General features: G+C 37.0%; 1 protein-coding gene across 9 annotated transcripts in view; it reads left to right on the top strand.

Moving 5' to 3' along the window:
* Positions 1 to 26372, top strand: part of PTBP3 (polypyrimidine tract binding protein 3) — a 106006-nt gene extending 79634 nt beyond the window's left edge. For 8 of the 9 annotated variants that reach the window (XM_085012188.1, XM_005660329.4, XM_085012181.1 and 5 more), the window contains 8 exons: positions 737 to 911; positions 12780 to 12857; positions 15439 to 15584; positions 15838 to 15871; positions 16569 to 16661; positions 17635 to 17851; positions 21104 to 21181; positions 21319 to 26372. In XM_085012188.1, coding sequence (XP_084868314.1) covers positions 737 to 911; positions 12780 to 12857; positions 15439 to 15584; positions 15838 to 15871; positions 16569 to 16661; positions 17635 to 17851; positions 21104 to 21181; positions 21319 to 21451 — 954 coding nt within the window. In that variant the 3' untranslated portion in view covers positions 21452 to 26372. The remainder of the gene's footprint in view (positions 1 to 736; positions 912 to 12779; positions 12858 to 15438; positions 15585 to 15837; positions 15872 to 16568; positions 16662 to 17634; positions 17852 to 21103; positions 21182 to 21318) is intronic. The other variant, NM_001077215.1, reaches the window with a different exon arrangement.
* The last annotated feature ends 1286 nt before the right edge of the window (positions 26373 to 27658 follow it).

Here is a 27658-nt window from a genome sequence, read left to right as displayed (position 1 = left end):
TATTATTGTGAAGGGAGGAGTTGCCAGTCTTTGGTCTTGTATCTTATCTGACTCAAGATTTTCCCCAAGTTTATTATTCAAAGAAAATAGATTTACAAGAAAAAAAAGTGGTAGATAATATTTCACATATTATGGTTCTGACAAGTACCATTAACAAAGGCTTTATTTCATCTTAACCTATATAGAATACCCTAAAATAATTAAGATGAAATGTAAAATTTAAATATCTTTAAACTGGGAGTTCCCATGTGGCTCAGTAGGTTAAGGATCTGGTGGTGTCACTGCAGTGGTTCAGGTTGCTGCTGTGGCGCAGGCTCCATCCCTGGCCCGGGAACCTCTGCATGCTGCCAGTGCAGCCAAGTAAATAAATAAATATCTCTAAACATTTGTTTTGGACCAAATAATCATAACTAGTACAATATACAATAATGTGTAATAGTTTTTCAAGCTTGTACATTTTTCCTCTTTCATTTGACCTTACTATAGACAATATAGGGATTATTATCCTTACTTTGCAGATGAAAAAAACCCCTAAGAAATAGAGGCTTGCATTTTCTCTCTGGGGCTCACACAGTTAGTGACAGAGCAACACAGAAGTAAACACAGGTCTTTGGCTTTTACTTTAGTCCTTTCTGCTTTACTCCTGATTGCCACTCTTTGTCGAAGTAGAAGCTACTTGATTTATCATTGTTGTTGTCTTCTTGCAAAACATCAGTCCCTTTCTTACATGCTTTAGGCTCTGGATGGCCAGAATATCTATAATGCATGCTGTACTCTGCGTATTGACTTCTCCAAGCTCACCAGCCTTAATGTGAAATATAATAATGACAAAAGCAGAGACTTCACTCGCTTAGACCTTCCTACTGGTGATGGCCAGCCATCCCTTGAACCCCCTATGGCTGCTGCTTTTGGTGAGTAGTTCCATTTTGGGTCACAGAGCAAGTTTTCTGAAGTTAAAAGTTTCATTTATTAATCCATGTATGTCATCTTGTTGCTTCTTGGATATTCTCAGAATTTCTAAAGGGAAGTGAAAATCATGGAACAAAATGTGTCCATTAATTAAATCTTAGTAGTAGTAGTTCTGTTATTTGGCAAAAACAAGTGGGTATCTAAAATTGAATTTATTTTCTAATGTTGATAGTGCTTGTTCTTTATAGATCATACAATCATTTGCTTCAAGTTAATAGTCTTATATATTAACACTGGTTCAAATAAATTGATTTATAGTCAACAGAATATTGACATAAGTGCTCTTGAGAGAAATAGCTTTCCCTTTTTAAGTAGTGATATTTTAAAACAATGACCTATTCTTCCTTTATTCAAAGAAGAGGATTTTTTTGGTTTGGTTTTGGTTTGTTGTTGTTGTTTTTCCATTTTAGGGATGCATCTGTGGCATATGGTGAAGTTCCCAGGATAGGGATCAAATAGGAACTGTAGCCACAGCCACAGCAACACCAGATCTGCACTGCACCTGTGACCTATACCACAGCTTTCGGCAACACTGGATCCTTAACCCACTAGGTGAGGCCAGGGATCGAACCCATATCTTATGGATACTAGTCAGGTTCTTAACCCACTGAGCCACAATGGGAACTCCTTGTTTTTGGTTTTTAAACATCAAAATTTTCATCTTTACCTTAAGTTTATGTGAAGTTGCGTTTTTACACCAACGAAAATACAGTCTTCTGTGATTCTTAGGCAAATACCACTTGGAAGAGCTTCCTTCTTTTATTTAAAATTAGTTCTCAATAATTTACACTTTTAAAATAAACCTTTATGTAAAGGGAAAAGTAGTGGATGGCCTAGTTGGATATATCATTAGGTTAATAAGTTTTATTATTTAGATAAAGTATTATATTTTATTACCCTTTGTGACTGATTTTTCCTTGCCAAATGACATCATAAAATACTGAGACCTTAAGTGATATTTAGTCTGTCTTCATTTTATAGGTGAGAAAAAAAGAATCCTCAGGCACATGGTTATCCAGATTTTTCTAGATAATAGTTTGTAACTTTAAATAAAACTTTGTGTTATTTATAACTAAAAAGGCCAAGTGAGTTGTTCAGGTCATGTTGCTAAATTGTTGAAGTTTCTGTATGGTCTGACTGAATTTGTGTGTTTCATACACTTTGCCCTCCATATCTACAGGTTTGGCATCTGCAAATTAACCAAAAATACTTGGGGAAAGAGTTCCCCGTCGTGGCTCAGCAGTTAACAAACCCGACTAGCATCCATGAGGATGTGGGTTTGACCCCTAGCCTCACTCAGTGGGTTAAGGATCTGGTGTGGCTGTGAGCTGTGGTGTAGGTTGCAGATGCGGCTCAGATCCTGTGTTGCTGTGGCTGTGGTCCCTCGGCGACAGTTCCAAATGAACCCCTAGCCTGGGAACCTCCAGATGCCAAGTGTGCGGCCCTAAAAGACCAAAAAAAACCCCAAAAACCAAAAAACAAAAAAACAACTTGGGGAAAAAAGTCCCGGAAAGTTCCTTAAAGCCAAACTTGAATTTGCCTTGCACTAGCAACTATTTATTTACATAGCATTATGTTGTACTTCTAGCTATTTATATAGCATTGATATGCTTATTAGGTATGAGCAGTCTAGAGATGATTTAAAGTATATAGGAGGGAGTGGTGAGATATTATGCAAATACTATGTCCTTTTATGTAAGGGACTTAAGCATCCTTGGATTTTAGTGTCTACAGGGTGGGGAGCTGAAGAATGTCCTGGAACTAATCCCTCATGGATACTGAGGGAGGACTGTATTTGTTAGGAGCCCCTATTCATATATACAGTTTGGCAGAGCCAAAAGTCTTTGTAATTACAATTTTAATAGCAAATGATAGAAATTGAGGCTGTCATTCAAGTCTGCCAACACTTGGCTATCACATGAAGAACTGCACTTACTCCAATAATTGAATATATACTGTGGTGTATTAATATTCTGCATTGTGGGAGGAGGACATTTTAAAAATGCAATTGAGAATTTTGGTTTCTAATAAAATATCAGAATATTACCATCCTTTTTATTGTATTAACAAACCCTTAGTCATTGTAAAGTAGCATCTACATTTTAACATAAGTGATTCATCAAACAGAACAATACTTTTTTGTGTTGTGTGAAAATTTACTCTGCCTCTGACAAATATTTTACACAGTTCACTCTTCCTTTTTCTCTCTTGGCTTCTGAAATACCACACTTTCCTGACTTTTTTCCTTACCTCACTGGCTGATACCCTTTAAAGATTATTACCCCTTATGGTTCCTGGGGTTAAGTTGTGAGCATTCTGTCTCTGGTCTTAGAGATATACCTATAGAGAAGTTTGTAAAACATGTGAATATAGTTTTATTTTATTTTGTCTTTTTACAGCTGCAGGTGCAGTGTATGGAAGTTCCCAGGCTAGGGGTCGAAATGGAGCTACCACAGCCACAGCAACATGGGATCCGAGCCACATCTGTGACCTACACCACAGCTGTGGCAATGCCGGATCCTTAACCCCATGAGTGAAGCCAGGGATCAAACCTGCATCCTCATGGATACTAGTTGGGTTTGTTACCACTGAGCCACAACAGGAACTCCTGAATATAGTTTTAAATACTCGTGTAATTACCACCCAGGTTAAGAAATAAAATATTTACACATACTGAAGAGGCTTTCTTTGTGCCCCTCATTTACTGCCTGCTCCAAGATAGCCGTAGTCTCAAATTTGATGATAGTCTTTCTTTTGCTTCTCTGCTTTGTCCCTATAGTTTTTTTTTTTATTCCCTCACTATTCACTATGCAGCCCCAAGTGCTAATTTAAAATTTTTTCTCCTGTTTAGAACTCAGTGTAAATGGAATCATGCTGTTTGTTTCCTTTCGTGATTCATCCATGTTCACATATATGTCTGTTGCTTAATCACCCTCAAGAGTGTCCAGTGTATAGACTCCCATTGTGTGAATATATCACAGTTTTCCTATATCTTCTACTGTTGATAGACATTTGCATTATTTTGGTTTGAGGCTATTACGAACCCTGCTGCTATGAAATTGTCCTAATTACCAGTGAAGTTTATTTTTGTTTATTTGTTTATTGGCCATTCTCCTTTATAAATTTTCTGTTAATTCTTTTGCCCATTTTTGTATTTCCTTTATCTTTTCTTGTTTGTTTGTAGGAATTCTTTATATGCTGGTCCTTTGTTGGTTATATGTTTTGCAAATAGCTTCTCTCCATTTTGGCTTATTGGTTCATTCTCTTCATGGTTGTTTTGTTTTGCTTTTTAGGGTTGCACTGGGCAGCACATGGAAGTTCCCAGGCTAAGGGTCTAATCGGAGCTACAGCGGGATCTGAGCCACATCTGTGATCTACATCACAGCTCAGGGCAGCGCTGGATTCCCAACCCACTGAACAAGTCCAGGGATTGAACCTGCATCCTCAGGGACACCAGTTGGATTTATTTCCTCTGCACCACAATGGGCACTCCCTTGGTGTTTTTGTATAAGCAAATTTATTTGCCATTTCTTTTAAATTTTTTTGTAGTGTGTTTAAGAAATCCTTTGTTACTTTGACATTATAAAGATATATACTCATATTCTAAAGTTTATAAATACTTTAAATACTTTAAGTTGCAAGAATAGTTTAAAGAATTCCCTCATATCCTTCAAATTCCAAGTTACTAATATCATGCTGCATTTACTTTATCATCTGTTTATATACATATATATGTGTGTGTGGTTTTTTCTTCTGAGTCATCGGAGAATAAGTTACAAGCATGTGCCCCTTCTAAATACTCATTGTATATTTTCAAAGAACAAGGACAGTCCCTTTTTTTTTGCTTTTTCTTTTTTGGCTGCCAGTTGTGAAAATAATGTTCTTTATAAGAAAAATTTTTTCTGATAGGGATCCAAACCAGTAACAGGCTAATTATTTGTCATGTTTCCTTGGAGTTTAATTTGCAACATTTCCTCATTCTTTGTCTTTTATGACATTTAAATTTCTGAAGAGTTCAGGGTTAGACATTTAGTAGAAAGTCTTTTGATATGAGTGTCTGGTTTTTTGGCTAAAATAATGTGTCTTTCTCAGTTCATTACATCAGGAGACACATGATGCCAGTATAGCCTATTCCTGGTGGTTTCCCTGTAAAGTTACTGTTTTTCTCTTCTTAGTTAATTTGTAGGGAGCTACATTAAGGCTGTGTATAACCTGCTTCCTATGACTTCACCCTTTATTTTATTTTATTTTATTTTTGTCTTTTTAGCTATTTCTTGGGCTGCTCCTGTGGCATATGGAGGTTCCCAGGCTAGGGGTCTAATCGGAGCTGTAGCTGCCAGCCTACGCCAGAGCCACAGCAACACGGGATCCAAGCCGCGTCTGCAACCTACACCACAGCTCACGGCAATGCCGGATCGTTAACCCACTGAGCAAGGGCAGGGATCGAACCCGCAACCTCATGGTTCCTAGTCGGATTCGTTAACCACTGTGCCACGATGGGAACTCCCACCCGTTATTTTTAACATCCATTACTTAAATTATTTATTGTGATGGTCCTTGCCTAGTAGTGATTTGCTAATTCCATCATTCCCTCTAAATTCTTAGATAGGATTTTATCATAAAGGGCTTTTCTCTTACCAACACTCCATTCACTCATTTTGGTACTTAAATTTGTATTAATTTAAGGTTTATAATGTGTTACTTCGATGTGTTTTTATGTTGTAATATGATTGCCGATGTAGTGATACCACATTACACAATTTTAGTGTTTTAGTATAAAATTGTCTGTGTTCATTATACTGTGCATTAGCTCTGTGGCTTATTTACTGCTCGTTCCTTTTCTTTCTTTTTCTTTTCTTTTTTTTTCTTTTTTTGTCCTTTTAAGGCCACACCCAAGGCATATGGAGGTTCCCAGGCTGAGAGTTGAATTGGAGCTGTAGCTGCTGGCCTCCACCACAGCCACAGCAACACTAGATCTGAGCCGCATCTGCAACTTACACCACAGCTCACAGCAACACCGGATCCTTAACCCACTGAGCAAGGCCAGGGATCAAATCTGTGTCCTCGTAAGTGCTAGTCAGATTCGTTTCCACTGAGCTATGGCATGAGCTCCTCTTTGTATTTTTCATGTTAATGTAGACTCATAGATTCTTATTCTATGGGTAATAATTTCATACTGTCATTTTTCATTTTATGTTCAAACTGTCCCAGTGCTAGTGGGAGCCCTTTCACACCAGCTTCTATGACCTTTTGACATGTCATTATTGTTTGAGCACTTCCTTACTTTCCGGCAGAAGATATTTCAGATCTTCTTTTGCTTCCCTGCCTTAGCACTGCAGTCAGCTATTTCTCCAATGAGTCCTGGTTCCTTTTAGTGGGAAAAAGTATTTGGAAATCAGTATCAAGGCATTATCTGTCCTCATTCCTAATAGGGTGTCATTGCTTCCAGAAACTTTAAATGGACATGACTAGGATACCTGTACATGTAAATACGTGTAAGTAACCCTAACTCTGACACCTGTACTTCATAAATAACTCTAACCCTAACTCTGTATGTGTGTGTGTGTGTGTGCGCACGCGCGCTCGTGTGCGTGTGCGTGTGCAGGGTAGGTTGCAACTGCAGTTCAGATCTGATCCCTGGCCTGAGTATTCCACATGTCATTGGGTGGCCAAAAGAAAGAAAGAAGCCAGACAAAGATTATTATGTATGAAAGAAATCAGATTAAGAAAGAATACCTGTTTTGTATGATTCTGTTTATATATAATTCTATAAAATGAAAATGAATCTTTAGTGACAGAAAGGAGATCAGTGGTTACCTTTTACATTTGTATGGTTTATTGTACCTAAAATAGAAAAGAGAAGTAAGTCATACCATTTAGTCTAATACTGACAATCCTCAAGAGGTTCCCATTTCTTTCAGAGTAAATGCCCATATCCTTGCACTGGATTACAAACCCTATACTATCCATTCCAATTTGGCTTTTCTGACATATCTCCTTTGATGCTCTCCTGTTGCTCCTTCTGCCCTCCAGTCTGACATCCCTCTAAAACATGTTAGATATGTTTCCACTGGTTATTCCCTCTTCCTGGAATGCTTTTCTCCCAGATACTCTCATATATTGCTCATGCTACCTTCTTTGACCTACCCTGACCAGCCTTGCCTCAGTATCCCTGATTCTTCCTCATCTGTTTTGTAGTACTATTTTTCACCTTATTACCTGTTCATTTAACTTATTTACTGTGTTTATTGTTTAATTCCATTTGTCACCACTAGTTAAGCTTCACCAGGGTAGGTTTTTTCTTCTCTATTTAGTTTGCTGATGTTTATGCCTGACACAAAAAAATAGGTACTCAGAAAATACTTGTTGAATTGATCTTTAATTATTATTGTTTTTCCCACTACTGCTTTTGAAGTTTAACACTGTTTTGTATTATCATCTAGGGTCTTTAACTTTCATAGATGTTTTACCAAAATCTAGAGGTAATTGATACCTGTATCCTTTTCTTACATAATATAAGAACTTTAAGGCACCTTAACTCCTTTTACCTTTTCTTATATCCTCCTGACTCCAAGATATTATTATGTTTAAAATTTTTTAGATTTTTAGCCTTTCAATTTGTATTATTTTATATTATCAATATTCATTTATATTAAACCATATATAACTCTTTAGGCTTTTCATTCCTTCTTGCAACTTAGATATGCCATCTGGGATTGCTTACCTTCTGCCTGAAGGTCATCCTTTAGTATTCACTTAGGGGAGGTCCATGGTAACGTATTTGAAGTTTTCATTTGCCCAGAAATGTGTTTTTTTGTCAATTTTAAAAGATATTTTTGCTTAGTATAGAGATCTAGGTGACCAGTATTTTTCTTTCGGTATATTAAATCATTCCACTATAGTCTGGTTTTTCATTGTTGCTCTTAGAAAGTCAGCTGTCAGCCTATCTACTGCTCTTTTTCTCTATTCTTTAGATTTTTTTTTTTTCATCTTTGATGTCTAGCTTCGGTATGATATGTCTGTTTAAGGGTTTATTTTTTCTAATTGGAGCTCAGAAAGCTTCTTGATTTGGTGGATTGTTGTCTTTCTAGATATGATTCTTTTATATATTTCTCCTTCATGCTTTTTTTTTTCTGTTCATATCCGAGCTACAACTGTCTGCCCATGCCACAGCCACGGCAACACCAGATTCGAGCCACATCTGCAACCTGTGCCGCAGCTTACTGCAATTCTGGATCCTTAACCCACTGGATCCTTAACCTTAATCTGTGAGGATTAGGGATCCAAACCCTAATCCTCACAGAGACGACATCGGATCCTTAACCTGCCAAGCCGCAATGGGAGCGCCTCTCCTTTTTTCTTTTTACTTTCAGTAATTTTGATTAGGCCTGTTATATTCTCTTAATTCTTTCTGAATATCTCAAACTTTCTTTCGTATTTTCTATTTCTTTATCTCTCTGAGTGCATCCTGAATAATTCCTTAGGGTATTTCATTTCACTAATAGTCTCTTCACCTTTGTCTAATCTGTTGTTAAACTTGTCTGATAGTTTTAGATTTCAGTTACTGTGCTTTTTATTTCTAGAAATTTTTATTTGGTTCTTTTAAGTATCTGCCTTCGAAATATTTTTCAGCATGGCTTTATTTCTTCAAACATAAACATACTATTTAAAATCTTCATCTGATAATTCCATTGTCTAAAATCTTTGCAGTTTTTTTTTTTTCCCCCCTGCAATTAGATATTTCTTTTTTTTCTGACCATGCCTGCCAGGCCAGAGGTCGAAGCCACACTGCAGCAGCAACCCAGACTACTAATAGCATTGAATCCCTCACATGCTGCACCACAAGGGAACTCCTAGTTATTTTTCTTCTTCTTTTTTTTTTTTTTTTTTTTTTTTTTTGGCTTTTTAGGACCATACCTAAAAAGGCATATGGAAGTTCCCAGGCTAGGAGTAGAATCACAGCTGCAGCTTGAATTTCCCAGCCTACACCATGGCTCACCACATTGCCTGATTCTAAATCCACTGAGTAAGGCCAGGGATTGAACCCACGTCTTCATGAATACTGGTCAGGTTCCTTACCACTGAGCCACAATGGGAATTCCTCTTTTTTTTCTTTTTGAGTTATCCATTTTACTTGGGGAATTAATTGTGAGAGTTCTTTGAGGCTTAGTATCAAGGTGGTATGTTCCCCAGAAAAAATTTGCTTGTCTGCAACATTAAAGGATCTGTATTTGGAACCATTTCAATCCAAATCCATGATTTTATTAGTTTTCCTTTGAACTTCTAGGAACTGTGAATTTAGGCTGCAAATTTGCATGAGAGCTTGCTTTTGGTTAGAACTTTTCAGGAACTTTTTTATCCCTTTGGAAGGCAGGAAGGCAGCTTGCTTTGCAGTCTTCTTAGGATGGGAGGAATAGGTAAATGGGATGGGCTATTTTAGGCTTACACTTGTAGATTGATGCTATGTTGACTTCCTTTCCTTGGGTTCATCTTGGGATTTTCATCTTGTGTGTTACCTATGAGACTGGTAAAAACCAAGCTGTTTCACAAGGTTAGATTTTTGGCTTGTTTATTCCCAACCATCTTGTTAGCTGTTTGCTTTTTTTTGTTTTTTGTTTTTTTTTTTAAGATCTTTTTACTCTTTCATTGGTCATATTTGCAGTCGGGTTGGTCTACATTATTTACTCTGCTACTGTACCCACATTTTTTAAAAAAACAGAATTGTGCCTTTTTTTCATAGTGCATACTTTTTGTAATATTTTAAATGTTCTTTATTTTTGTCTAGTGATTTGTAATTTATTGAATCATTCTCCAATTTAGACATTAAGCTTGTTTCTTTAGGGTTTTGCTATTATAACTAACACTTGTAAACTTATCTCATATGTTAAGATGTTATCAATTAATTTGTATTGCCGTATTGCTGTTGTGATGGTACATTTTTCAGATGTAAAATATGTATTCTTATTCATTCAAATCTTAAACATTTTTCTTAAAAGTTTGTGTAATCTTTTCATAAAGATACTAACTCAGTGTCTAACAGATTACTTTGCTAGACTGTTTCTATTTTTGCTTATTCAAGGAGTATAGATTTATGGAAACTTCACAAATGATTCCTTTGTCACATATTAACAAATGTTCTTGTTAATCATATTTTACATGGAAACAGTTATTTAACATTCGGCCGCCTTGGCAATTGTTTCTCAATTATTTCATTTATTGCTATTTAGTGGTTAATGAGAGTTACCTCAAAAAATTTCCTCATTTCTCTAAAACCTATTGCAAGTCTTCTGCCTCACACCACCCCCAGAGCCATTTATATTAGTCTCTTTGTTGTGTTTAAAAAGTACCCCTCTTGGCCTGCCCACAGATATCAATGGTTTTAATTAACATTTACTTCTCTCACATGAGTGACACTTAGACAGCTGTGAGTCCGCTTCTGCAGCCTCCCTTCATGTGTCTTTTTGATTGAGGCTCCAGACTGAAGGTGGCACTACATTTGAGACATGGCATTCTTGTGGCGAGAGTGAAAAATAGAACTAGTTTAAACCCCTAATGCCTCTTAATAGAAGCAGTGTATGTCATACCTGCCCGTGTGTTCCTTTCACATGATCGAGAGTGAGTGTTGCGTAGAAATGTGTGCTTCTCCTGCGGGAGGTACTGCAAGTCCCATGACTGGCTGGAGTTGTGTGGAAGAGCCATGTGGAAGGCAGCTATGCTCACCACTATGCCACCAACGCTTCTAAGAGTCAAGTGAAAACCATAATGCAGTCTACCATATCTCGTATGTTTAACTTTCTAGTGTAAATTTTCACCTTAACTCATATCCATATTGAAGCCTTTTTGAGAAGTCTTCCTTTATGCCTTAAATATAGCTATTTCTGTTGTGAAAGTGAATCATTTTTCCCTGTGATCTTGAGCCCACTTGAATGTAAGTTTAGCAAGGGGAGAGACTTTTGTCTGCTCTATCCGGTGCTTCCTCAACACTAGAAGAATGCTTGGCTCCTTATGTCCTCTCAGTAAATACCTGCTTCCCTTCTATTTCATCACTCTGTCAATTATTCTCATTTTTTGTGTCTTCATTTATTGTCAGTTCTCTCTGCTAGTTCTGTCCCCGAAGTCTTTTAATGACTGTATTTTCTTTAATTATTTTAGTAAATCGCAGTTCATATTTAACAGATTTTGTTAAATAATCCTCCTCAGTGAAGAGAATAAAACTCTTCTAACTCCTCTGGAAAATACAGCTTACATTAGTCTTCCTAAAAATATGCCCATCACCCTATCATTTAAAAAAACCCAAACTCCCTTTGACTCTTACAGTCTAGCGTCTCGCTGTTGCTCTAAAACTGTTCTTTACCTTGCACGTCTCTCACTCTCTTTGACTTCCATTGAGTCCCCTCTCCTCTTAAACTCTGTGTCTCTAGATCCTGAGGGACTATAATTCACAATTGTCTTCTTTCCTCCCTCCCTTCTTCCCTCTTTTCCTTCCTCTTCTATTTTTAAGGCTGTTCTACTTTTCTCTTTTTCTTAGAATATTCCTCTTGCTTCCTCGCACATAAGTGTACTAATACCCCCAGCTTCTAGTTATAGCTTTCTTCATTTCTTGCCTTGTGCCCTTTTTGGTGGCGCTCTCATTTGTATGGCATTCACATTTGTTTATATACAGATGATTTACAAGTCTGTGTCTTGCAATAGTTAGAAATTCTGAGTTTGCCCCCTCATTTCCACTTGTAGGCATTTCCATCTGAATGTCTTTCTGTCTCCTCAACCTCACCATGTCCAAAACCAAATTGTTTTCCTACTAGTATCAACTCCTCCATTGGAACTAACTCCTCTTTCCTCTTTTTGTTGATGGTGCACAGTCATGCTTCTGAAAGGAGAGGGAATACCAGCCTTTGTTTAGCATTTGGTGCACACTAAGCACTGTGCTTTTTGATTACTTCTGTCTAGCTCACATTTTACCTCCTGAGAAACTGCCAAACAATCACAGTGATCCTTTGCGATCTCTTTGTCTTAGAATACTTGCAGTATGTTTGTACTTAAACCACCAGATCCTCAGCATATGTACCTCCTATAGTTCATACTTTTAGTTTGTAAAGCCTCTCAAAGGCAAGGATATTTATCTCATATTTCTTCTTATCAGCAGAGTGCCCCACAGGCACAGTACAATTTAATAAGTATTTGACGATTTAATAGTATTTGATATTTATATAGAACAGTGCTCTAAAAAAGGACGCGAATATCAACCAAAATAGCAAAACTAAATAAACTAAAACTACGTAGCAAACTAATAACTCAAAATTAGATAATATTTTTACGGTACCCTTGAACCTTGAACCCAGTTGAAAGGGGTTAGCCTCTGGAAGTGGAAGAGGCTCTTACACATTAAGGATCACTGGTTGAACAAATCTTTATTCTGTAACAATCTCTTTATCAATAATATACCCTCATAGAGCCATTTTATGTTGCTTTGATAACCATATTTAATTTTTTTTTTTTTTTTTTTGGTCTTTTGCCTTTTCTAGGGCTGCTCCCGCACAGCATATGGAGGTTCCCAGGCTAGGGGTCGAATCGGAGCCGTAGCCACCGGCCTACGCCAGAGCCACAGCAATGCGGGATCTGAGCTGCGTCTGCAACCTACACCACAGCTCACGGCAATGCTGGATCCTTAACCCACTGAGCAAGGCCAGAGATCGAACCCGCAACATCATGGTTCCTAGTCGGATTCGTTAACCACTGAGTCACGACGGGAACTCCTGATAACCATATTTATAGAAGTTAGCATATTTATTTTAACTTCTTTTCTCCATCAGGTGCACCAGGTATAATTTCCTCTCCATATGCAGGGGCTGCTGGATTTGCCCCAGCCATTGGATTTCCTCAAGCTACAGGTGACTAACTCTTTTAAAGTTGAATTTGAAATGATTTTTTAATTGTGGTCTGTATTTTCTAGGAACTTATGAAGATGAAAAATATTACTATATTTAAAGGATTTACAATAAAAGCACTGTGTGTATCAATCTTGGAAGTGGCTCCTGTACGAAGTATGAAGCACAGCTTCCTTGTGGTTATAAATAATTCTCTGGTTCCATTCTCAACCCCAAAATTCTGTTGTATGTTCTGCATTGTTTATACTTGCCACTGGCACAGATAGCTATAGGTTAACTACATTAAATAACCTTAGACTTGCCTTTTTGGTTATGTAAAATATATGAGCTGCTTGCTAATGAGTTTATCAGTTACATATTAAACAGACTTCTGTCTTGTTCATCTTTGTGTCCTTAATGCCTTTGATGGCATCCAGTACATACTATGCAGTCAGAAAACATTTGAATTGATAAACATTTACTATTAACCTTATTTGTAAATCCTTTTTTTCATTAATGAGTTCAGAAGACTACTATAATGGGTATACCTGCTTTTTTATTTCAGGGAATATGTATAGATATGTGTGTATGTGTGTATTTTTTTTCTTTAGCTAATGGAAGTAATTAAGGGATAGTAGTTGGAAGATACTTTGATAATGACTCTCTGACCCTTTTCAAAATAGCAAAAGAGTAAACAAAATAGTACACAAAATTTGATCATAATTTAAGAAGGAAAAAAATACTATATGGTTTTATCTTTAGTGTTTAATGGAAACACTTGAGGTTGGTAATGAGAAGAGCGGTGTAGTGTTAAGCCTAGTCTGCATATAACATTTACAGCTTCCAGCTGATTTATGCATATAACTGTATTTTAAATTACAATGTAGCTGTTCTCTGGCAATATTCTATATTCTGCCTTGCTAATTCTGAGAATTTTAACTGCTCTCTTCAGTGGAGAGGATGACATTAGCTAAAAAGGAGAGAGTGATTAAAAAGGTTGAGGTTTATTTAAGTTTTAGGTTTTGGGTGTTTTTTAAGATAACAACATGTTTAATTAAGTGAATAATTCTACCTGTCTCATTGAAATGAAAGTGTCATACATTGTTTTTATGTATTTGAAGTTCCCAAAAGTTTGATGCACATTGGAGGTAGTAATATATTGTTTCCCTCATTTTAGATATTTCTTTTCAACATGCTCTATGTATAAAACACCGTAGTAGTAGATGTTTAGAAAGAGAAAAAAAAAATGTGTAAATATGGAGTTCCTGTCGTGGCGCAGTGGTTAACGAATCCGACTAGGAACCGTGAGGTTGCGGGTTCGACCCCTGCCCTTGCTCAGTGGGTTAACGATCCGGCGTTGCCATGAGCTGTGGTGTAGGTTGCAGACTCGGCTCGGATCCCATGTTGCTGTGGCTCTGGTGTAGGCCAGTGGCTATGGCTCCGATTTGACCCCTAGCCTGGGAACCTCCATATGCCGCAGGAGCGGCCCAAGAAATAGCAAAAAGACAAAAAAAAAAAAAAAAAAAAAAAGAATCATGTGAAAAAAAAATGTGTAAATAGGGCTCCTGAGTTGATAAGACTTTGCAGGTCTAGTGAGGGATAAGCACACACACACAGTGTATATCATCTGCAGTGTAGCTAAGGTGTACTATTAGTGATACCCAATAGACTTAAAAAAGTTATTCAGAATTTGCAGGGTTGGATTGGAGGGGCATAGGAAGAGATCATATGAAGGACTATTGAGTATAGATTTCATGGAAAAGCATCCAGCCTTACAAGGTGATCTGCACAATTTTAAAATTCAGCAAGAAGCTGAAAACACAAATAGTGGGACCTTTGAGGAAGTGTACTGTTTGGGGTACAGTATATAGTGTCAGTATTCCAGTTTTATAGACCTCTCAGTAGTTTTGCAATATCTAGGGGTAGAGAGAGCTCAGAAAATTTTTGCTACAAAAGAATATTGAATTCTGTAAATCTGTTGTTGATAGTAATGTTTTTTAGGGCACTTTACAAAGTTACAAAATAGTTTTCCCCATACAGAATGTCACACATTCTGCATGTATCCAGTTCACTGGTTTTCGGTATACAGCTCAGTGATTTTTAGTAAATTTACAGAGTCGTGGAACCATTACCGCAATCCAACTTTAGAACATGCATTACTACCTAGCGTGCACAAATGTGACTTCTGCTGAAGTACTTTTTAAAATATATATGTATGTATTTGACTTTATGATGAAAGCCAATATGAAAATTACATCTACTTTACAGAAATGCGCTGGATTATATCTATTTCAAGAAGCTGAAGGAGTGCTGGTAGTTATAGACCTTTTGAAAGCCTGATAGCTTTTAAGAGCAGTGAATTTAGTTGCTCTGTAAAGTGCAGTATAAATAATAGAGCACCATGTATGATAATGTCAAAGAATAAGGCACTCTACTTCCATACAGACTGTGGAGGCAGAAAGCTGACATTTGCTCTCCTTATGGAAGCTTTGACACATTTTCTTGTATATTTTTGCTTTTGTCTTCATTTATTTACTTGAGTTGTGTCAGGTGTTATAACTTTCCAGGTAACTCAAATATGAAATGCTTTTGATGTTTTGGAAAGGTCTGTCAGTCCCAGCTGGACTGGGTCCTGGAGCTCTTGGTCCTCTCGCAATCACCTCCTCTGCTGTCACTGGAAGGATGGCCATGCCTGGGACTGGTGGGATACCAGGGAACTCAGTTCTGCTCGTCACCAATCTTAATCCTGATGTGAGTGGAGACTGTTATTTGTAAAAAGTCTTACAGGAGAAGGTATTATAGCTTCTGATCTGGAGTTGAATTCAAATGAAAATGTTAAAGTCTATTTTAATAATTTAAATTTTATCACAAGTATATACAGAAGCCTATAAAATCAGTGCTTTAAACACATTGTTTAAAGTCAGCTGTTGTGTTTACAAGTAAACGTATTTAAAATTTTTACTTAAGTTAGACATTTATGTTTTGTATTATCCTTTTCAAACAGCTTGTCACACCACATGGACTTTTTATCCTATTTGGTAAGTATGTTATATATATATATTTTTTTTTTTTTTGCTTTTTTAATATTATCCGTGATGTGAACTGAGCGCATTGCATCCTTCAGTAATATTTATTATTGCTGTGTGCTCACTAGTATGTTTGTTTGACACTGAGGATAGAAAAGCAAGGAAGACGTAGTGATTAGAGTTACAACAAAGGTTTATTAAAAGGTAAATAGAGATTGTAATGGGAACATATAACTGGGAGATATAACCCAGCTGAGGGAATGAAAGATGATGTACCGCTAGAAATAGTAGTTAAGCTGACTGGTGAAAAATGAGGACACCTTAGCCAGGCAGAAAGGGAGGGTGAATGCCCTTTCACAGACACCAGCAGTGGGAGACAGAACTTTTGGAACATGGAAGTGAAGGAAGCCCGGTGAGCAAATTCGTGCATGATGGTACCGTTTATCCACAGGGTTAGTGAGACAGGAAAGGGACGGTGAGTCAGTTTGGGCCACATTAAATTCGAAGTGTTTGTGGGACATCCAGATGAAAAGACGTACCAGATTAATAAATCTGGAAATAGAGATGCATATTTGGGAGCATATGTATGAAATTGCCTAGGGAAAGTGTACAGTATGAGAAAAGAAGCTTTCTTTAACTATAGTGGTAAAATTAACTGAACACTACACAATCAGCTTTAAACACTATTTTGTTTTCTCTTTTTAATTAGGAGTATATGGTGATGTACATCGAGTGAAGATAATGTTTAATAAGAAAGAGAATGCATTGGTTCAGATGGCAGATGCAAATCAAGCTCAGCTAGGTACTAATGATTAATAATAATAATAAAGAAAACCTGTCCCTTTTGTATGTGAATTTTCCTATAAAATAAACAGACTTATAGCTAGTAAGAAGAGTACCTCCTTATGTTTATGTCTGCATTATTTGGGTGTGCTTCTGTTTTAAGATTAAAAACTATTCATTAGTCTTTGAAGTTCATTTATCTATTTGAATATATTGCCGATGTTTAGAGCTTTGACTCTAGGGTTTTTCCATTAGCTTTAAACTAATAAACATGACATGTTTTCTTTCATTTTATTTGTTTTTTGCTTCTTTATTTGTTTTCCTTTCAAACTAAGTTTTTTAGAACTGTTGCGTAGCTTAAAAGTTTGGGCAGCTCGGAGTTCCCGTTGTGGCTCAGCGGTAATGAACCTGACTAATATCCATGAGAATGTGGGTTTGATCCCTGGCCTTTCTCAGTGGGTTAAGGATCTGGCATTACCATTAGCTGTGGTGTAGGCCAGCAGCTGCAGCTCCAATTCGACCCATAGCCTGGGAACCTCCATATGCCACAGGTGTGGCCCTAGGAAAAAAAAAAGTTTGGGCAGCTTTATAATGGTGGTGCGTGAAGGTGTCCTTCCACCATCTCACAGCTAATTATTATAGTAGCTATTGAAATATTAACTACTCAGATGAAATTATTTGCTTGAGATTCAACTAATTTATTCAACAACCGTTTCCTGAGGATTTGTTATGTTCCAGACATTCTGGAACTTCTAGCCCTCTGCTAGGAAAATAGTTATTTTTTGTGGTTTTGCTTTTCCTTCATTATAGAAAAACAAAGTCATTTAATATGTTTCCATATGTAAGAGTTTTTCTTATTTAAAACCATTTAGACCCTCCAGCTGACAATGTAAGTTTAAATGACTAAATAAAAAGAATTTATGATAGACAATTTTACAGAGACTCTATCTTAATTTAACCCAAACTTTCCTTATTTTCTTCCTGTGCACCAGCAATGAACCATCTAAGTGGTCAAAGACTTTATGGGAAAGTGCTTCGTGCTACACTGTCAAAACATCAAGCAGTTCAGCTTCCTCGAGAAGGACAGGAAGACCAAGGTCTGACTAAGGATTTTAGCAATAGTCCTTTGCATCGCTTTAAAAAGCCTGGATCTAAAAACTTCCAGAATATTTTTCCACCATCAGCCACTCTGCATCTTTCCAACATCCCGTATGTATCTAATTAGTTACTATTTATTTAGATATTAATAGTCTATAGAATATGGTTTGAGGAGGTAAAAACCTGAAACTATTCTAATGTAGCAGTTATCCTATTCACTAATTTCTTGTAAGATAATTTATTTGCCATCATAAGAATGCTATCTCTCGGAGTTCCTGTCGTGGCTCAGTGGCTAACGAATCCGACTACGAACGATGAGGTTGCAGGTTCAATCCCTGGCCTTGCTCGGTGGGTTAAGGATCCGGCGTTGCCATGAGCTGTGGTGTAGATCACAGACTCGGCTTGGATCCTGCATTGCTGTGGCTGCGGTGCAGGCCAGTGGCTACAGCTCCAATTGGACCCCTAGCCTGGGAACCTCCATATGCTGCGGGAAGCGGCCCTAGAAAAGGCAAAAAGACCAAAAAAAAAAAAAAAAAAAAAAGAATGCCATCTCTCTAACCATATACTCCAAAAGTGAGAAATAGCAATGTTTTTCATCTTTCTTTCCAGAGAATTAGCAATTAGTTACCTTTCAGTTGTAACAAGGCCAAAATACATTTATGCAGAAATATTCCTTTGATACATACTTGTTCATTCCTTCATAAAAGTAAAAACTCCTCAGTAACCAACATAGCAAGGTCAGATAATTTACTTATCTAAGAATTTGGTAAAACTGAATTCTCTATTTTTACCTATAAGCTGCAAAGTCATTTAATATATAAAATTATTCTCTTGTGACCACTCTGTATTAACCATTGTTGTAGCGGACTTTATTCTTTAGTCATCATCTAACTTAGAGATGGGCAGACTACAGCCCATGGGCCAAATCTATATTTTTTTTCAGGGGAGGTAAGATTGTTTTGTTTTTTTTCTTTTTGGTGGTACCCACAGCATGTGGAAGTTCCCAGGCCAGGGATTGAACCTGTGCCACAGCATTGACACTTCCCGGTCTATAACCCCCTGAGCCACAGAGGAACTCCCAAATCTATCTGTTTTTGTATGACCTGTGAGCTAAGATTGATTTTCAAATCGTTAGGGGAAAAAGCAAAAAAAAAAAAAAAAAAAAGAAAAAAAAAAGTGTTTTGAGAAAACTTTATAAAATTAAAATTTCAGGAGTTCCCGTCGTGGTGCAGTGGTTAATGAATCCAACTAGGAACTATGAGGTTGCAGGTTCGGTTCCTGCCCTTGCTCAGTGGGTTATGGTTCCGGCATTGCCGTGATCTGTGGTGTAGTTGCAGATCCCGCTCGGATCCCACGTTGCTGTGGCTCTGGCATAGGCCGGTGGCTACAGCTCTGATTCGACCCCTAGCCTGGGAACCTCCATATGCCGCGGGAGCGGCCCAAGAAGTGGCAAAAAGACCAAAAAAAAAAAAAATTAAAATTTCACCTTCTATAATAAGGTTTCATGGAACACAGTCACATTCATTTATTTATGTAATTATCTGTGATTGCTTTTGAACCCTAACAACAAAGCTCAGTAGTTACTACATAGCCATCAAAGCCATCAAAGCTTTGCCATCAAAGCCTAAGAAATGTACAGAATGGCCCTTTGTAGAAAAGTACCTGGTAACTCCTGTTTTAATTCTTGAAGTCCTTGACCTACAAAAATGGGAATTTTGGAGTTCCCACTGTGGTGCAGTGGGATCAGCGGCATCTCTGAAGCACCAGATCACATGCAGGTTCAATCCCCGGCCTGGCATAGTGGATTAAAGGATCCTGCAGTGCCATAGCTGCATCATAGGTTGAAACTATGGCTTGGATCTGATCCCTGGCCCAGGAACTCCATATGCTACAGGGTGGCCAAAAAAATTTTTTTTAAAAAAAGGGCAGTTTCGTGTGACTTAATTTAATACATGAAGCTTTGGAAAGGAAGGAGTAAAAGCCCTGGGGTATAGTTGTGTGCGGGTATGTGTGTGAAAAATTGAAGACTGAGGGCATGTAGAAGGGTACAGTTCTGGGACATTTTTGAGAATAACAACGGGAGTTGAATAGGAGTAGAAAATAATTATTCGAAATAGTGTCCAACGTCCATGCTCCTAGCTAGTCTCTGGCTAGACTGCATGGAGAAACATTGAATCTGAATTAGACAGTGGCTCAAACTTCATCGCCAGCCCAGCAACTGGAGGAGTCACTCAAGAAAAAAGTCCAGGTTTCATGCATCTAGAAATTTAGTACCTCATCACCATTGCGTCAGGGAGAGAGGCAGCGTATTTAAATACTCCTTCTCCAATACATTGATCCAGGAGCTGGTCTCAAGTTGCAGCCCCCATTGAACATGTAGGTAGAAGAGGGGAAGGACGTTAATATTCTTTTTCACCATCTGCCAAGTTCTTGGTACTGTGCTGGTGTTTTACCTGTGTTACCTCATTTAACTTCCATTAATAGTCTTCTTCTTAAAATTATGGTAAAATGCACAACCTAAATTTTACCATTTGAGCCATTTTTGAGAGTGAGTTTCAGTGTACATTCAAGTTAAGTACATTCATATGGTGCAGCCCTCACTTATATCCCGCCTTGGCACAAGTGATGACAAGATGATCCTTGTCATCATCTCAAACTGAAGCTCTTTATCCATTAAACAGCATTGGTCAGTTGACTCCCATGTGATGGACCCCTGCATTAGTTATCTACTGCTGCGTCATACATCACCCCAAAGCTTAACAGCTTAACACAAGAGTAAATATTCATTAGCTCTTACTGTTCCTTTGAGTCAGGAATCCAGAAGTGGCTTAGCTTGGTTTTGGCTGAGTTTCTCATAAGGTTGCATCTGAAGACTTACCTGGGCGCTAGGGAATCCACTTCCAAAGTGACTCACCCATATGTCTGATTGTTGATAGGCTTCAGTCCCTCAGGTCCGCAAGGACTTCTCCTTATTGTTGCTTGACTGCTTGTGCAATGCAGCTCTTTTCTTCTAAAGCTAATGATTGAAGAGAGGGCAAGGTGGAAATCGCTGTGACTTTCAGCCTCAGAAGTCATATGTGTCATTTCTGTGATACCCCGAGGGCTACAGAGGGCATCCTTCTTCAGTAGGGGAGGGGATTACCCAAGGGTGTGAATAGTAGGAGGCAAGTGTTGTTGGGGCCATCTTAGAACCTGGTTCCCACATACTCATGTTCATAATTACCCTGAAAGTAATCGAAGATGTATTGGCCTGATATGCTGAAAATCTACCAGACTAGTAGTGGCAAATGCTGGATTATGGAAGATAGGTCGGAGCTAGGGAAGTAGCTTTCAAAGTGCTAAACTCTACAATATTTTTTACAGCCCCTCTGTTACAGTAGACGACCTGAAGAACCTTTTTACAGAAGCTGGATGTTCAGTGAAGGCTTTTAAATTCTTTCAGTAAGTACACACTTTTAAGAAATTCGTTAACATTATTTAATATGATAAATGTTTAATGAAGTCTTCTAGGGTTGGAGAAGAGATTTGTAGGCAAAATTAATTCTATGTACTTTTTATATTTCTTCTACCATTTTCAGGAAAGATCGCAAAATGGCACTCATTCAGTTGGGATCTGTGGAAGAAGCAATCCAGGCCCTCATTGAGCTTCATAACCATGACCTTGGAGAAAATCACCACCTCAGAGTTTCCTTCTCAAAATCTACAATCTGACTTTGAATTTTTCTCCTAAGACTGGACCATAATTTCAGTAAAACCTTCAGACATAGACTGAAGCAGCTCAAGACCAATTCTGCCTCTTTCACAAAAATAACTTTCTGGATTTGATATTCAAGTATATTCAAAAAATCATGAGACGTTCTCTTTTTCCATTTTTCCCCCCTGCCAGTATGTCATCAAAGGCATGTTTTTCCTTTGTACCATAGTTGCTAAAATGAAAATAATCTTCAGAAAGAAAAAAAAAAACAACAACAGGAAAAATTTTTTTTCGATAGTTTTGATTCCCTATATTAAACTAAATTTAAAGAGGACAGACTTTCTTTTAGTTTGAGTCCAGTTCAGCCTTATACAACATTTCTAAACTCCTTTGTACTTTGAAATTTTAAACAAAAATTACTTGACATATGTAATTGAAGTTACTTACAACCAAGTTTTTAACTTTATGATTCAGAAGTTTGACTCCTGTAGGAAATTATGTTCGCTTTTAAGTTACATTGGTTATTTGGCATATATTGTTACTTACTGAACATGAACAAATTGGGTTGTATTTGGAGCAAATTTATGAACTTGCATGTTTTCTTTCCATTTTTTTTTTCCACCATAAGACACTCCTTTGCATATCTTTGACTTTTTAAGACTATTTAGAGGATGAAGTGTCTCAACTGTCTCCAGGGAAATTAAATGGAATCCAACCAGGATCTATTAAGATGTCCGAATAAGTAATAATTTTATTAGGAAAAATCATGTTTTAAATTTCAAAGTGACACTTGTCTGATAATATAATATGATCTTGGAAAATTTAAAAAGAAAAATAATCCTACTTATAAACTACTTTTTTATAATTGTTTTCAGAAAAAAGTTTACAGTCTTAAGGAAAATATTCAGGTCTATCATATGGTTTGACAGATTTTTTAAAAGTTATTTTTGGTAAGGTCTTCTTTTAGAAAAAAATTAATCTCAAGGGTTTTTTGTACCACTATAATCTCTAATACTTATTCAGAATTACTGTGTATTTACTTAATTTCTTATTATGTGCCTTATTATGTGCTTATGATACAATAGGTTAGAGTTTTATCTAAGTATCTTGAAAGCTGTATTGTGGGCTTGGTGAGCGTTTGTTTTTTCTTTCCCTTTTTTGGTAAGGATTTTAAAGGTTTTTTTTCATTGCAATTTTAAGTGGTTTTCAACAAGTAATAGTTTCTATTCAAATTTTTGGTGCTGTGGTGTAGAGAGGGGTGGGGAAGGGGAAATGGTTTGGGGAATAACTCAGTGCACACCTGTGGGCCTCTTCACATTTTGACCACTAGCCGGTTAATAGCATATCAATTTGGGGCTATAAAATGCACTCCTGGTTTCTGGATGTTGTCTGATCTTTATCACCCTTTAGAATTTGTCTCAGGATTACTTGTTTTTTGTCGCATACTCAAGAACTTGCTTTTCTTTGTTAATGTAACTTCATTACCAAGTGCCCACATATACAGAGGATGAGAAGGGGGGTGTTCTTTCTCATACTCTGTCCCTCTTTCTTTTTGGTTGAATGTAAGAGTACATTTTAATATTGCCTCAGTGATTGTATAATGTAAAGTTACTTCTTTTTAATTAGCTACTTTGCTTTTGTTAATTATCCCTTCAGTGCTTGATCAGATTTTTTTAAAGCAGAATTTGTTAAAGGGTCATTTTTGTCCACCCTTTTTACACTTTTCAGATTCTCAGAGTGGCTCATCTCACGTTTTAAAAGAATATCTCAGTCTCTTTGCTCTAGTCCAGCCATTAATTTGAACACAGGAAGATTTTTACAAAAGAAATTTTACAAAATATTGGAGACTGCAAAAGACCTTTTAGGCTGTTAAAAGCAGAATTCACTCAACGCTGAGCAACAGTTATTTGATAGAATACGAAGGAGGACACTCAATTGAGACCTTTCAAATGGCTTGGTTTTCGATTGGCTGATAGGTATAATCATTGATCTAGTTTGTATTTTTTCACTTCTGAAATTTATTTTTACCAAAACACTGCATAAGAGGGAAGGGGGAAAAAACAACTTATTTAAGAAATCTCCCAAAATTTGCTTTAGTTTTACCTTCCATGCAGGCACTATTATAATTTTCATTGGTGTGTTAAATTGGGTTGTGTCACTCTTTTTTTGGGTGGGGGGGCGGTTAGGAATTACTGTGTAGTTTTAATTTGTGGTTCTCATAACAATTAGTGTAAATGTAGCAAAAGTGTAGCAGAAGGGATATCGTAGTGGTGTTGAATGTAATTTTGAAGTAGGGAATGGCCTTTATATTTGAGAGAGAACATTTGAATCCTTTTCAGGGATTTGCGTGTATGTGTGTATAGGTAAGTGTATATACATACATACACCCTTCTAATATTGTACATGCACATGACATACATTTTAATTTATTGACAAAAATCAAATTAAGATTCGGAAAAGTGAGATTTTGTTTGAATTAGTGTTTGGAAACCATCAGTTTATGTCTAAAGTTCACTGTAGCACGTGGATGTTGTTCATATCGGGCTCTTTGCTCTCTGAATTATAGAGGTCCACAGTATTTGTGTTGGTGTAGTTTCTGTAAAAAATACCAGGGTAGTGGAAAAGCTAGATCTTTGTAATTTTTGGTTTGGCATGCATTTAGTTAATATCATCTAAGCAATGTTTATTTTTGCTGTTGAGCTGTCATAGTATCCTATTTTTAAGTTTATTTACTTTAAGGAGTATTATCATTAATGGAGGTGTCTAACTTTGACACAAAATATATATATTCAGGACTTTAAAAAATAGCAGTACACGTTTAACAGTAGCAATTTATGCCAAAAAGTTTTACTTCTGAGATTTAAATAACTTGCAGAACTGTAAATTGTGTTGTGTGTGGTTACAATCAGAAAAATAACCTTAATAATGTGATAACTTACTGGAGAGTACCAGAATTACCCAGTAGCTCCTCCAGAATGCCATAAATTCTTCGCTGACTAAATATTGTGACGTTATTTATAGTTATGTTTTTGATTTTGTTGTTGAAAGTCGCAGAGCTCCCTGTTTTTAGAGATAGAATTTCTGCCTGTCTAGTTCCACATGGAAGGAATGCCTTTTTTTGACTCCACCTAGGATGGTGATCATAGGTTCTGCCTCAGTTGATTAAAAGTAACTCTCATGAGTGTTTCTGTTCAGTTGTGTATAAACTTTTGAAAGCTCCCATGTCATTAGACAGCAAAGTTTATACATGGAGTATGTTATCATGTAATTCCTCTTCTGTTCCACTAAATATTTTTAGACAAAATATGACAAGCTCAAAAGTATGTGTTCCCCCCAATGAGTCATTTAAAAACCCTGTTTGCCAAACTAGCAGCCTATCTCTTAGAAAATTTAGTGTGTACTGCTATTTTTAAAACCAAAAGACAGCATGACTGCACAACAGCATATTTCTTAGCCTTTCCTTTGTCTTGATCTGTTGTTAACAAGAATAAAACTGCCAGACTTAAAATATTCTACTATTGTGCTGGAAGATATACAATTTAGACTGCACAAAACTTTTCCTTTAAAGAAACATAACTCAGCTGTCTTTTAAGAGCTGTGTTGTTATCTACAAGACTCTTTGCAGTCTTTTTTCAGAGCAAATTTTAACAGCTAGTTGCGAATGGTTTAAAAAATAAAAAATTACTGAAATATTAATTTGGGGGGTTTTATAGAGGGAGAAAAACAAAACAGGACCAAAGTTTATGTGCCTTCTTCAGTAGTCTTAATTGATCTTTTCTTCCTATTTGAGACTAAGGTAGTATCAGTATTCTGGTTTTCAGGAAATACATACTGTGTAGTTTTAAAAGAATGTTATCCCACAAACCATCCATTCAAGCAAACACCTGTAACTGTAAAGTGAGGTCTCGGTTGCACTTTTTGCCTTTATCACATAATACTCATTTTATTGCATTGTGCAGATCCAAGAACAGAGCTGCTCTAATCTTCGTGGTAGTCATCTTAGTTTCTGTAACCTGAGGCATATGTTCCAGAGAACAGGGATATTTATCTGGTCCAGTGACCTTGGTGATAATAGTCATGATTGAAAGCTGCTTATGGCCAGCTTGAATCAGCACTGTAAACAGATTTTTGTTGTTGTTATGTTATTTTTAGTTCTTGATTCTATGTAGTAGTTGTAATAATAAATATTTAAATAGCTATTTTTGATGTCATTTTAAAAAATCATGCTCCGGCCTTTTTTCCCCCTTCCATTGTTACCCAGATCTTTAAATAATTCATCCCATATCCAAAACGTACTAATTATAAAGATTGCAGACTAAGCAAAGTTTTGCATCAAAGTGTCACCTCATTGCTCTGACCAAAGACTGACTGTTCTGGTTTTAACTCCTTTCTGTTAAGCATTTTTTCCCAAGCTCCTTTCTGAAAGAAGATCCAATGCAAAGCGGCCTTTCCTTTGTATTTTCTATTGGTGAATAGACTACTTTAAGAGAGTGGGAGTTTAATATGAACAGAATGGATTAGGATGACAAAGGTTTGATGGGCATTTTCAGTACTGTATTTAAGAAAAAAAATAGCACAGCCAGGCGCCTCTGACATTGTCTCGTGTTTTACGTGGTCTGTTCATAAAATTCCCTTTTTTCAGTTTATAAAAGTGTTCACCTAACAGAAGAAAATGCTGTAAATATTTGTAACAACGTTTTTTTAAACCAGGCCAAAAAAGAAAATGATAAAAAAAAACAACGGTTTTTGGGAACAAGTAACATATAAAGTGGTTTTATATAAAACATCAATTGTCTTGTATATTTTGATAAGCAGCAGTACCAGCTTTCATTTGTAACACAGTTTGTGTCATTGGAAGAAAAGGATTCTGTGATTTGTTGAAGTGAATTATGTTATAAATGCAAAGAGAAGATAAAATATTAAAAACATATTTTCTAAGTGTGTAGTGCATGGTTAATTCAAGCTTCTGTACACTACAGTATATTCCATTTTCGTTCAGTTTGTATATTTGCTATTACTTGATATCTCTAATCTCTTTTCCTAACAAGTATAGTGTTGTAGCATGCCTTTAATAAATGTCATGACATCTGTACTCTCTTAAAATTTCTCTGTGTTCTTGTCTGTACTTTGGGTTTCCCCTTGTCTTACCTGTAATTCTAATGATGTCGTATTTTCTTTTCTTTCTCATAGCCATCCATCTAAACCTGTTTTAGTTAGAGAATAGCAAGCACATATTCATTCACATAACTTTGAAAAATCCGAGTTCCCGTTGTGGTTCAGTGATATCGAACCCAACTAGTACCCATGAGGACTCGGGTTGATCCCTGGCCTTGCTCAGTGGCTTCAGGATCTGGCGTTGCTGTGAGCTGTGGTGTAGGTCACAGACACGGCTTGGATCCTACATTGCTGTTTCTGTGGTGTAGGTCGACAGCTACAGCTCTGATTTGACCCCTAGTCTGGGAACATCCATATGCCGTAGATGCAGCCCTAAAAAAAAAAAGGCTGAGTAAACCTAAGTCTACTAGTTACCTCAGTTCTCATTTTGAGAAACAAAGTGCTATTCTAATCATCCTACAGTGTAGCTGCTTCAGTGGCATGCCCCCTTTAGTACAAGTCCAGGTTGGCACATTTGCATGAGTGCTGTCTTTCCCTCTCTCTGTGTATCTGTCTCTCTGTCGCACATGCGCACGCACACACACCCCCACACAATAAACGTGCAATGCCAAACAAGAGATGAAACACTTTCCAGTTCAATTTTTGGCTTCTGTAGAGGATTAGTACTTTGCAACATGAGGTGTTGTCTCAAACCTAGTTTGTGGTTTTGGGTTTTTTGTTGTGTTTTGGGTTTGTTTTGTTTTGTTTTGTTCTGTTTTGTTTTTTTGCTTTTTAGGGCCACATCCATAGCATATGGAGGCTCCCAGGCTAGAGGTGGAATCAGAGCTACAGCTGCCAACCTACGCCACAGCCACACGGGAGCTGAGCTGCATCTCAGATTTAACACCACACAGCTCATGGATCCTTGACCTGCTGATTGAGGACAGGGATCAAACCTGCATCCTCAAGGACACCAGTTGAGTTCATTAGTGCTGCGCCACAACAGGAAGTCCCGTTTGTGTTCTTTTTAATTAAAGAATTACACAGGTTACCAGCTGCTGCCTGTATATTGCTTTTCCTTAGACAAATGTTTTATTTCTAGGTTCTTTAAAGCATGATTGGATTCTAGG

The sequence above is a fragment of the Sus scrofa genome, chromosome 1 (assembly GCF_054392235.1).
Source record: "Sus scrofa isolate SSC_HxYL_T2T_F1_AM1 chromosome 1, Sscrofa_HxYL_maternal_Yorkshire_Landrace_v2.0, whole genome shotgun sequence".
In the NCBI taxonomy this organism is placed as follows: Eukaryota; Metazoa; Chordata; class Mammalia; order Artiodactyla; family Suidae; genus Sus; species Sus scrofa.
Note: the sequence above shows the minus strand (reverse complement) of the source record. Positions and strands in the feature narration are given on the sequence as shown.